This window comes from Thermobia domestica, chromosome 7 (genome assembly GCF_964235325.1).
Source record: "Thermobia domestica chromosome 7, izTheDome1.hap1.1, whole genome shotgun sequence".
NCBI classification, from domain to species: Eukaryota; Metazoa; Arthropoda; class Insecta; order Zygentoma; family Lepismatidae; genus Thermobia; species Thermobia domestica.
The window spans coordinates 63,639,821-63,653,323 of NC_137460.1; the positions used below are offsets into that span (position 1 = coordinate 63,639,821).

At 35.2% G+C, this 13,503-nt stretch overlaps 1 protein-coding gene across 3 annotated transcripts in view; it reads right to left on the reverse strand.

Moving 5' to 3' along the window:
- The window catches only part of Gapvd1 (GTPase activating protein and VPS9 domains 1), a 135,990-nt gene that overhangs the window by 88,225 nt on the left and 34,262 nt on the right, over window positions 1–13,503 (reverse strand). For all 3 annotated transcript variants that reach the window (XM_081764796.1, XM_081764797.1, XM_081764798.1), the window contains exons 6-8: window positions 12,713–12,856; window positions 8,199–8,409; window positions 459–628 (exon numbers count right to left, since the gene is read on the reverse strand). In XM_081764796.1, the coding sequence (XP_081620922.1) occupies window positions 459–628; window positions 8,199–8,409; window positions 12,713–12,856 (525 nt within the window). The remainder of the gene's footprint in view (window positions 1–458; window positions 629–8,198; window positions 8,410–12,712; window positions 12,857–13,503) is intronic.

A 13,503-nucleotide genomic window follows, 5' to 3' on the forward strand; every position in this document is an offset into this window, starting at 1 on the left:
TCAGTGGGCATCACACAACTGGCATGTGAACCACTATAGCACTCCAGTTCACTGCGCGCCAAGTGGTCAGGCATATTGCGCCAAGAAACAATATTTCCATCGTTCATCGGGCAGACTATTCTCTGAATGACTCTTTACAATTTCTGGCTTTTCCCGAAAATCAAAAGTAAACTTAAATGTATCCGCTTTGATACCAAGGATGAGATCATATGCAACACGACAGTTAAGCTGACCACAACTCCCAAGGACGCGCCAGATCTGATTTTTGAAATGGACGGATCGTTCAATTTGGTATGTAGAAGCTGCTAAGACCTTCTTTTAAGGTGATTAGGATATGTAACGCTTTATATATACACAATTCTGTGGTCGGATCCTTGTGGACACCTTGCAAGCTGGTACTTCCTTTAAATAAATAACCTGGCACTATTAGTATACAGAAGACAACAAAACATACGTACCTTATTTTCGGACATCATTCCTACACACTCACTAGGATTTGTGCTGAATGGAATAATAAGAACATCTTCGCAAAGCTGACCACAATTAGCTGTATCATCATCTACTCCATCTTCTAAGCAATCTTGTGAGGAAGAACTCAGTAGCATTGAGCGATTTTTATTTTTGGCAACTGAAATAAGAAATATCTGTTAATTCCACGATATTCTACATAATATAAAATGATTAAATATGTATATACGTGCCTAATTGTTTGAGAAATCCTAGCTACTTACGTTCTGCATTTTGAACAACATTCCTATCCCAGTTGATTACTGAAGAAACTATACAACAGCACTTAGCTTTCACGACTGAACATCTCGTTGTCACAGAAGTAGATAAGCGAAAAACAGACAAAAATATCTGGTCGAGTATCAATGATAGCCATATTGCACGTAGTGGAAGCCACAAATGGAGAGTACAATAAGCAGAAAATCGTTAAATAATGAATAATGTGGTTGGTTGTTTCATTTGGTATTTAGTATTCCTTTTAGCACTAAGACTACATGACACATGGGCCTAGAGATTAACCTATGGTCCGATCTACGTGAGCTTCCACTCAGAACCGAACCCGCTGTTCTGCATTGAAGACGCGCATGCTAACCACATACCTAAGGGGAAGCTGAAGGAAGAAACAAGATACAAAAATGAAGTTAAGATAAAGGAATCCCTAAAGAAGTGGTGCTAAAGTGGATGAAAAAAGTTAGTGTTAATCGGGAAAATAAAATAAAGGTAAGTTACATAGTAATATATAAAATAAATATTAAAGGTCTTTTTATATATTCAAAATGGTAGACAGGGACACTCAATTTTCTTCTTTTACATTTTTATTATTTACTAGCGTCAATTACCCAAATCGCTGGGTTAGAACTAGTTATGGGCACAAAAACCGGTTTTCAGAAAAACCGAAAGATTTTTGAACATTTTCAAAAAAAAACTGTTTTCACCGAAACTGCTTTTGGTTTCTCCAAAACCGGTTCAGTTTTTCAACGAAACCGGTTCCAGTTCTGGTTCTATTTCTGACCAGAATAATGTTTTGTTCTCCGGAAACCGATTCCGTTTCCAGTTTTGTGTTCGGTGAAAATCGAACCGGTTTTGGAGAAGACCGAAAACGGTTTCCGGTTTTTACAAAAACCGGTTTTGCCCATCCCTAGTTAGAATAAGAAAAGCTGAGTGAAGCTGATTTTGAGTTTAACGTCCCTTTCAGCAGCCAAGCTATACAAGATGGGACCTACTGATTAACGTGGAATTCGAACCACATAAGCTCCAGCCGGGAATCGAACCCAGGTCTCCCACGCCAAAGGCAAAATAAGAAAAATTAGTAATAAGTTCCATTAATCAGTCACTTTTTACTATTACTGAAGCGCTCTCTGACATCAGCCATTTTCGATCATTTTTATCTATCTCCCCCTCCAAGAGTTGCGAGGTTGAATTGGGATTTAAACGGCATCGGAAGTATCACTGTTCATTTCAGCGAAGCCGAAAACTACGAATTCGACACTAATATCATTTTTGATCATTTTTAAATATTTCCCCCTCCCTTCCGTTATATCGTAAGGTGAAATGAAAAAATACATCTCAGGCCCGAATCTCATCTATGTTGAAAATTTGATAGAGATCGATCGGGTGTGGTTCAAGGAGGTAACAAGTCATAAACATAGTTACTTACGTTTATATATATATATATATATACAGGGTGTTTCAAAAAGACACGGCAAAAATTCAGGGGCAGATTCCTGATGGGTAGACAAGTAAAAAAGTTCATATGAACATATGTCCGGAAATGCATCGTTACAGAGCTATGGCCACTGACACCACCTGACGGTGTGAAATAGTCACCTTCTGTCCGGAACTGTTTCCCGACGTATTACCAGAGTGTCGTGTGTGAAAGAATATGCAACACAGGTTCGAACGAAAATAATTATGCCGATTGCGCGTTGAATGGTGCAAGAATCAGGAAAAAGGGGATCTGTGGAGACATTTAAAGCCATTGGTCTACGCATCTGCTGTGGATAGTGAGGAGACGCTTGGTATTCGTATCGAAGCAGCTTGCCAGCGACTACGGAACACCCCTTGTACTTGGGCACGCGTTCGTTCATTCAGGCGGCGACGGGCTGCAGCTTGCATTCGGGCAGAAGAAAGACATTTTCAGCACTTACTGTAAGGTACTACAGTATCGATTTTGTAGCGCTGGTGATGCACATAATTTACTGTTTGTGGTTGTAACTCTTGTTTGATGCTGGTTCTTTGGACTTTATGATTATCCCTGTGTCGTTTTGCTTTTCTCACTGCCATTTGTATTAGTGTTGCACTTTCCAATACGGACATTAAAAATACCAATTATTATGCATTATTGGCGAGTGCTCTTTTTCTGATTCTTGTACCATTCAACGCGCAATCGGCATAATTAATTTCGTTCGAACCTGTGTTGCATATTCTTTCACACACGACACTCTGGTAATACGTCGGGAAACAGTTCTGGACAGAAGGTGACTATTTCACACCGTCGGGTGGTGTCAGTGGCTATAGCTCTGTAACGATGCATTTCCGGACATATGTTCATATGAACTTTTTTACTTGTCTACCCATCAGGAATCTGCCCCTGAATTTTTGCCGTGTCTTTTTGAAACACCCTGTATATATATATATATATATATATATATATATATATATATATATATATATATATATATATATATAGCGAGAGAGAGAGAAAGAGAAAGAGAGAGAGAGAAAGAGAGAGAAAGAGAGATTTATTAATTTTTCTGTTCTACACTGGTAAGACATTTAAGTTTTGATAACTAGATGCTTTATTTACTTCTATGTGTTTTTCTTTCTAGTCATTAAACAAACGCGTTACTTAAAAGCCTACAACTGTTCATCAAAGGAGTATTGAAAACAATGAGCTGTCTCAAATACTCTGTTTCTTTTCTTCATTTCTCTCTACACTTCGTTGACAAGCCACTCCACCCTCTTAAGCTACGAGTCTTTATTTAATGATTGTAGGCGTTACTCCACTCTTCTTAGAACCTAACGCGACCAAGTGGCAAAGTTTTCACACTGGACAACTAGACATAAAACGTCACAACATACAAGGGAGTACCGTAAAATTTCAATTATCCCCCTCCCCCCACCGAAGTTCTAGAGTGATTTTGTTTGATGTGACTTGGTCTGTGTAGATCAGCGTTTCCCAACCGGTGTGCCGCGAGGAAATCGAAATAAAATTATTAATTCATGGCAATCAAATTGCAAAACATAGGGGAAAATGTATATTTGTATTTCACATTACTATGAACCTCTACTATGAATCTACAATTTTAATTTTCATACTCGGTTACTTTTCTGTATATTTTTAATGTTGAAAAAAAAATATTTGTTATCATTGTTATGACCATTATTGCTTCTTTATTGTTGCAGACTGTTTCGTAATATCATTCAATCTTTTCGACAAAGCAAACATGCATACAAATGTGTTTTAAAAGTAAAAGAGATTTGTTTGTTCGTTCGTTATTTAGTGATCTTCCTTCTTAGTGAAAAGTTGGATACAGTTTTCGAAAAAGAAAGTATATTTTTAAAAACCTGAGTCTTATATCTCGTTGCAATTTTCTATTTTTAAATTATAATGAAAAATAAGCATAATAATTTACCGAAAACCAGTCATCGAGCTTTCTTCTCTGTGGGGAGATCAGTAATCACAGAAATAAATTACCACGGTATTTTATATTTACAAATAATAATAATAATAATATGTACATAAATGTGCCGCGAGAATTCAAGTTACACCTGTAGTGTGCCGTAAGTTGAAAAAGGTTGGGAAACGCTGGTGTAGACATTAGACCTATATGTATGAATTTAGTGAAAATTATTCATGTATGTCATTTAAGTTCTTTACAGGAGCGCTAGTTGTCTGTAAGGTGCAAGACAGAGAAGATGAAAGCTCGTTGCGTAAATAAGTTTCTGCATTTGAAAGATTACAGTGTTCGGTAAATTCATGCTGATACGAAGTTTGTGTATGGTGCTGATCGTTCATCCTATGGCACTGTCGTAAGGTGGAAGATGAATTCCCAAAATGATCGTATGTCTTTTACAGATGAACCAAGACATGGACATTCATCATTCACGGACGCCGCCACCACAGTGAGCATAATCAAAGATGTCGTCATGGAAGTTCGGTAAATAACAATCCATAACATCATGCAGCAAAATAGATTCAGGTTTGGCAGTGTATGGAAAATAATTTAGGAAGAATTACGTATCTAAGGTGTCAGCACGTTTGGGTCACTATTTTGACAACACAGATGATGTCATAATGGAGTTGGAACAATGGTTTTCCATGTAATCTGCAAAGTTTTATAATGACAGTCTTCGACAGGTACAAAATGGTAGAAGAAATGTGTAACTATGCACGGAGACTATGCAGAGTTCTATTAGTTCATGGTAATAACTAAAACTTTCCGATACCCTCACATACATGCATTAAGATGTCATAAATAACTTCCAATTTTAATCAGACATTTATTTTGCTTTCATTAAATAATAAAGTTATATTAATTTATTATACATCCGCCACTATTACATATGACCTCCTATCTGCCTGGCAGCTTATCAATTCCTTCCTTGTAAAATATTGGATTGGACTGGAAGAAGTTTTCGATCGCCTGACTGACTTGCTCTTCAGAATTGAAGGTTTCTCCATTCAAAAAGTTTTGTAAGAAACACAAAAGGTGGTAAAAAAAAAAGAAAAAAAAATGAAATCTTTAAGTTTTACGTCCCATGGTTATGCCGGTTAGGCTAAAGGAGACGGTGATGATGAGAGATGAGTGAAATGGTGGAATGAAGAAAGTGGGAGGAAACGGGAGAACCCCGAGAAAACCCACGAGCACGGTGTTTGTCCACCACAAAGTCCGCACGGCACGAGCTGGGATCGATCCAGGGACCCCAAGCACCGGAGGTGAACGCTCTACCACTGAGCCACCGCGCCCTCCTTACAAAAGGTGGTAGTCTGTCAAAGCAAGGTACGGGGACGTAGGTGAGTGTGGTAGAACACCATCCAAACTCAAGAATTCTTCTTCAGTCACCCTTGCTGTATGTGGCCGCACATTGTGGTGTAAAAGAATGAAGTTTTTGCGATTGACGAGTGGAGGACGTTTTTCATAGAGTTTCCCTTTCATTCTTTGCAGCTGTTGAACTTATGTATCCGCAATTATCGTTGAATTTAACTTCAACAACCCGTGATGAATTATAACCTCGACAATCCCAGTATACACACAATAACATATTTTTTCCATGAATGTTTGCTTTTGGATCTGGTAGGGATGGTTGAACCTTATCAAGGCACTGTCTTTTGCGAAGGTAACTCATTTTCATAGTCTGTTACAATCCTGTCTACAAAAAACTCGATTTTTACCCATGAAAGCAGACTTGTAGCAATTAACATGCAATCTTCTTTATTTCGTTCACTGAGATTGTGAGAAACCTACACTCGTAACTTACTGACTTTCCCTAATTTCTCCAGATGGTGGCCAACAGCTGACTGTGATGTATTCAACCTTTTTTGCTGTATCTTTTGTTGACTGACGTGGATTTTGCTCCAATATTGTCCTTAAAAGGTTATCGTCAAGGTCGGAAGACGTATCGCTCTCGGTTCATCTTTTAAAGTCGTATCTTCAGCACGGAATTTGGCAAACCAATTTCTAACTGCCCGATCTGTTATTAATCCTTCACCATATACAGTGCGTATTTTTTCAGCTGTCGTCTTAGCACTTTTGGCCTTGTTTAAATTCCCAAACCATCAGATGACAAATATGCACTTTTTCACTCTCCATTTTAGGGGTTAGGAACAACAGTATAATGTAACGTGCACCACACAAACAATTGTCAAAAGACTAACTGAAACCTTATCTATTTAGTGGAAGCAAAAACGGTTTCTCCCGGTGGCTCATTATGGATACGAACAATTGATTCTACCTAGCTACATCGGAAGTTATTTATGATTCGATCTTATAAATAATCCTATAAGCTTCGAAAACAATAATTACTTAAGTGAAGTTGCTAGTTTTCAGTACTTTCTTTTTCTTTAAGAACCCGGAATTTTGTGAAAAAGGAAAAGAGATGAGGAAAAAGCGTTGGTAAATCATCAGTAATTCAGTATCTGTCATATGCAAAACGGCAGTTACTTTCGTAAAAGTAAGACTGGAAGTGCAAATCTGTGAAATTGTACGATGCATAATTTTGGGCCATTGCTACATTTAAGAAATCGCATAAGTTCGTGCGTGCATGAAAGAACTAATAAGCATCTACGAATGTTTTGAAAATATGAAATACGATTCTAGTAACATATTTTAGTAAGAATTGACCGTGATGACAAAGTTAATATTATAATACACACAAATGAGCATGCCTTGTGTCAGTGAAACAGAATAGAATTGAGCGACATATTACTTATGAGTTGCAATATACTGATTCAGAAGACAAGACATGTAGTTAAGGGTAAAATGACGAACACTACCAACTCCTGAATTTCGTTACTAGCATTGTTGTTAAATTTAACCTCTGCAATTTGTTGGGAAGGGAGACAACTGACAATATTCAACCGACGCAAAACGGATGGGTATCGTGGGAAAGATACACGTGTAAGCGACACACAATATTATAACGTGAGATCAGAAAAATTAGACACTGCCAACGGCCATCATTCATTAGGAGTTTCAGGCAGCATCGGTTTTCGTCAGTGTTGAACAGAAAAGCCCACCAACTTCAATTCTTCGGAAAATGACAACCCCAAACTATCATCGTCCAATCAAGCGAAGTATTTCTGATGTTATAACATTCTACCCGACAATGGAAATGCGTTCTATGGAGCGATGATTTATTATTATTTTATTATTATTTTAACTTCGATAGACACACACAATCTGGTGTCCTTTACGAAAATCTTTGAGCCTTCGAGTTACATGAATGTATCATATCAACAATGAAATACGATAACACTGTTATGCTATGGGGTTACTTCTATTAATACATTGCTGGGCGATCAATTGTCACTCATCGAACTACTTTTGAATAATGAAATATCTTAAACACTACAGAAATTCTATGGTTTGGATCCACGCTGTTTCGAAGATGATAAAATGCTCGCAGGTTTTTATTATTATTATTATTATTATTATTATTATTATTATTATTATTATTATTATTATTATTATTATTAATACTTGTTACATGAATTGAATTGTCGGGTCATGAAAAGATTGACAAGTCCAATATTTGTGTCTAAACTTGTTAACATAGGACAAGACGAAGTGAGAACAAACCTGGTGTACATTGTCTGCACTACCTGACTTGCTGGAAGCCACTATTACTGGTGTTCCAGAGACAATTAGCTGCTGGTCTAATGATGTCCACACAACTGTGGTTCGCTTCTTGATCTGTTTCGATATCATATTAAGGGATGTTTTACGAGCTGCCAGGTACTGACAACCATAACCATGATTATATCCAATTGCTTTAATAATTTCAGGATCTATTCAGGGTTTTCCTTCAATATGCATTATAAAATAGATCCTACAGATTAAGGTATTAGCACGAAGCTATTAAACACACACGTGTATTAACATTTCAAAACTGCCAAACTAAGTACTAAACCACACTTTTCAACGAGCACGGTTTTCTATATTATTCTTTCGAAATAATAATTATCTTACCTTTTCCTAGTATGTTTCGCTTGTTAATTACATTTGGTGTTCCTGGTGGTGAATTAGTTCCCGTGGATGACTGTGTGCTATTCCTGTGACCACTTCCAGGTTGACCATTGACTGCACTGGCAAGTGGTAACTGAGAGATTAACATTTCTAAATTCTTTTTCTCTAGAGATTTGTCTCCAATTTCAGACGACACAGTTTGGAAGAAAGACACCTATTCGAAGGAAAGAAAAGACCAACATTGAAACATAAGACCAACATACCTGTATAATACTTAAACCCAACTGATTTTCTACATTTGTTTTGTAATACGAATTTTCAAACTGTAGGTGTATCTTTGAGATGCAGTTGGTAAAGTATATATATATATATATATATATATATATATATATATATATAGCTATATATATACCACCCACCTGTAGGTAAGAGAGGTGGGTGACCAGTACCTATAAACAATTCGCTGAACGTACAGAACACATTATAAATTCTACAATAAAAATACTAACTTCGCTGTTCCTACAGTGATGAGTAATTTATACTCAACCTTCTCGTCTATATTTCGAGTGAAAATCTCGAATGATCTTTTTCAGGATGTTTTAAGCTAAATTCTCAAGATGAGGCTATTTACATTATATATATATATATATATATATATATATATATATATATATATATATATATATATATATCTATATCTATATATATATATATATATATATATATATATATATAGCACTTCAGTGTCATACATTAATTACAATTCGATCTATCCCACATCTTCAAACGAAAACAAGAGTCTACTGCAAAGTAATATATATTTCCTTGTTATAAACGACTCCTAAGTCAGGCCTCCCAAACAGGACATTGAAAAAATATAGGACAGTTTGGTTTATACAATGGAATATTATGCTCTGAACAGAAAAAAAAAAAAAATATATATATATATATATATATATATATATATTTTAAGGCCACCCTTCACCCCAAATGGACAACTATTTGTTATTCAAAATAGTTAAAAAAAAAAAAAAAAAAAAAGGTCCAATATCTTTAGAATTCAGAACATATTCGCACTACCTCAGAAGAAAAAGAAATGGTTAATTCTTATTTAACACTTTTAACATGCCGTTATTCATATACAATTTTGAATACGTAAATTTAATTAATGCATGCAAAAATATTAACTATTTCTCTACCTTCTACTATTCTTCTAGTTCTTTTATTTACAGATGAACCTTATTTTGGCATTATTTTTCATTACTTCATATTTTTCTAATGGAAAAAGAAGATTGATAACTTATTTCTCTGTAATAAAATACCTGAATCTAATTAAACACTGAATTATTTGATCGAAGTATTTCCCTCTGAAATAAATAACGTAACAACATTTCATTCATCATAGCTCTGCAAATTATATATATACACACACAATTCTAACAACTGTTATATAACATAAATTTCAGGACATTTCCAGTTCATAAATAATTTCCGAGACATCCCCAGGATTTTCACCATTTGTCTTTTCATAACTTTTCCAAAGCGTTTCCACGACACACTTTTATTTCCAGGTTTTTCAGGTCGCGTATTATGTACAGTAATATTAGAAGGCGTTGGAATATGTTGGTGAATACCAACACACCTCAATGCCTAACCAATACCGCTGCACACACTGCTGAAAGAAAATGCTAACACAGCTTGCGTTATAAGAAACTGGAGCATGGCAAGGTTTCTCAGCTAAGCTTCAATGGGGAAGAATAAAGCACATAGGAAACAAAAAAAGAAAAGAGAAAGAATGGACATGGGGGGATAGGAAAAAGCAAATAAAAAAAAATAGTGAGGATTGGTGACTGTCCCTCAGAAAAATAATGCTAAGACACATTTAAGCATATTGCTAATATGTAGCAATTTAAATTATCACTAGAACTGCTCTTGGCATGCACTTTTAATAATTCAATCACTGAAAAATATAGGACAAGATTAAAATATAGGACATATATAGGACAAATAAACACAAATTTCCAAAATATAGGAAAAAAATAGGAAAATGGGACAGATGGGAGCCCTGCTAAGTGCACTTTAAGTCAATATATAACTTTTATTTATTTATTTTATTTATTTATTTATTATTATTATTATTATTATTATTATTTTTTTTTTGGATGATCAGGAACTTAACTTGAGGAACCAGACATAAATTCCTTGCAACATATATCTTCTTGTCCAGCCTGGATTACCAGAAACAACCTACTAACCGGATGCCTGGGGTTCAATTCCTGATGGGTGTTACGGACAATGCCCAGGGCAAACTAGAGATTTCAAATTTGGACACTACATAGGATTTGTGACATTAGGTAGCACTAACAAAGGATTTATCCAAATACTGCATAGAAAGGGCAGGGAGAATAGGAATGGCAATTCTATATTAAAATATTCATATCTAGAAATCAATTACGGTTAGAAACATGAAATTTGGAATTTGGATTCCTCATTTAAAATAATTTAAAACGTCTTTCAGTGTTTTTTGATATTTTCCATAAAAGGGAAGAAAAATGAGTGAAGACTGCAATTGTTACAATAAGATGGTCATATCTCTAAGTCTCTTATTAAGGTTAGAGACATGTTGAGAAGATGAAATTTGTTATTTAAACTCCTTACTCAATACAACTGGGCACGTGCCACAAGGTTCCGCTTTTAATGGGAGAAGGGGAAAAGGACAATTACTCAATATATATATATATATATATATATATATATATATATATATATATATATATATATATACAGTATGCAGCTAAATTAGTTGTACAAAAGCAGAGGAGTGATTCCTGAGAGTAAAACAAACAAAAAAGTTCCAATAAACCTCCCTCTATAAAAATTGTTGTGGAAGCACCTCAGGATTCTAAAACATGTATTTTTGGATAGAGCACATACTAGTTCCTAAGTGAAGTCTTATCCCGCCTACAGTAGGTCCCATAGTTTTCGAGCTGTGGACCTTTAGAATTCATTTTTTCATGTTTTCGGCAGCCTATAACACGCAAACGATGGGGTTTTCACCCTATGTTTATTGGAACTTTTTTGTTTGTTTTACTCTCAGGAATCACTCCTCTGCTTTTGTACAACGAATTTAGCGCCATACTGTATATAAATTATTCAAAGTTGTCTGTTTTATCACCACTGGAGAACAGGTGAACCATTTGAAATGAATTTTTGAACATACAGATGGTGATCAGAAAAATGGAAACACCTGACCGAAATTGCAACTTACCAGATTAATATGATGTCGGGCCACCTTTCGCCTTAAGAACAGCCTTGATGTGACGTGGGATGGAGGCATAGAGGTCGTGAATGGTAGCAAGTGGAATTTTACACCATTCCTCGTGCAGGGCATCGGCCAGTTCTGTGAGAGAGGATAGACATGGAAATCGTCGCCGGAGTCGTGTTTCCAAGACGGACCATAGATGTTCAATTATGTTGAGATCTGGGGATTGGGTGGGCCTGGGGAAGTGTTGAACTTCATCCCGATGTTCCTCAAACAGTGAACTAATTTTACGAATAAAAGGACAATACGGAAACGAAGCATAGGAGATATGCTTTATACTCTTCCTAGTTATTGATATTTCAAGGCGGTTTGAAAATACCCAAAAGCTATTATTTATGACTGTTTATTTGGGGTTTGTCTTTATCCAAATCCAAGTTTACATAAAAGCACGTTTGAATCTGGGTGTGTGCAAACGGGCACATAATCAGGCTTTACCACTCCAAAAGTAATATGCTTACATGGGGAACACGGGACAATGTAGCCGTGAGAACACTACTTATTAGTAAATCTGCTAAATCAAGGTTCTGACCCAGTAATTAGTGATATAGCATTCACACACCTAGGAACAAAATACATGCTTCCACAGAACTGTTTTACAGAGCTTTCTTCTATTTCAAGAGTCGGTATGCCAATGTCGTTCGAAACTAACTCAAATACACGACAGTTTACAACACAACAACTAAGCTTTTCCCGACAATTTAATCGGTATCTCGGCACGAACAGTTACACACTAAGTCATTTTACACTTAAACCCGTAATACTCTAACCATGTAACACACTACACTACAACATGTGGCTTTACTACGAAAGAAATACACGAAGTTTTAATAGATTAAATTCCAAATACTGTTTAAAATGTATCAAGGCAAGTTTTTGAAGAAATATGCATTTCGAGAATTACTTAAACGTAACAAGGTAACGTATGTTTAGAGTAGGTCAGAAGAGTTAAAATATTAATGCAATCAAATTTCCATCATATATCAAAATATGAAGAAAAAAATAACAGGAGAGCAACGACTACATTAACAAATGTTAATTTTCTTACATTATTTACAAGACAATTTTTCAAGTTTAGGATTCGAAAACTAATCTGCGACAATCCGCAATCTGGACTTAGCAAACTTTTTTTTTTTTTTTTTTTTTTATTATAACGTATACAAGGGAATTTTTTAAAGTTTACGATTCGCGTACTTACCAAGTTAAATAGCTCTGTTTCTGTAAACAAAGCCGCAGATCTCGACAATCCCTGCAGACGAGAACTATCCCCAGTAATAGGTCCATCATCTAAACCATTAATGCTACCTTCTATCATAGCATCTAATAACGACGAAACACAATCCTGAAAATAGATTAATTAAAACTGTTTGTATTTCGTAGTTAAAATACGGAACTTTCTACGGATAGCAGCATTTGTATACATAAAAAACAGGGATGATGTAACAGGCTCCTAAAATTGCTTTCATTATTCTTTGTATCTCCGAGATTTTACCAAACAATTAAATATATACCGTATAGTAGATTCTCAAAATAGTGAATGGCACAGCTTATGATTTTTTTTTTTTTTTAAAGTACACTTCGATATCATTGACGATATAATTTGACAATTATTAAAACGAACAATTTTCATATTTAATAATACAAATTACAAAACATAATTCCTATCAATAATGAAAAAGCAGTAGTAAAATCGAAGTACAAAAAACACCTGAAATTTAAACTATTTTCAATGTGTTACACAGGTTAATTTTTTGCTTAGTCTGAAATAAAAGCTTTTCTATAATCATTATTGATAATTTACACAATACGATGATCTATGGAATATCTTGAATGATTAACATTATAATATCTACAACTGCATTACAAAATAAAATCAGTCAATTTGAAACGTCGTTTGTTAATTGATTTGTGATTTATATATATATATATTGTTTTGATGCAAAATTTTCTCAAGTGATAACATTTAAATCCTGACTGTTGCAAAATCGT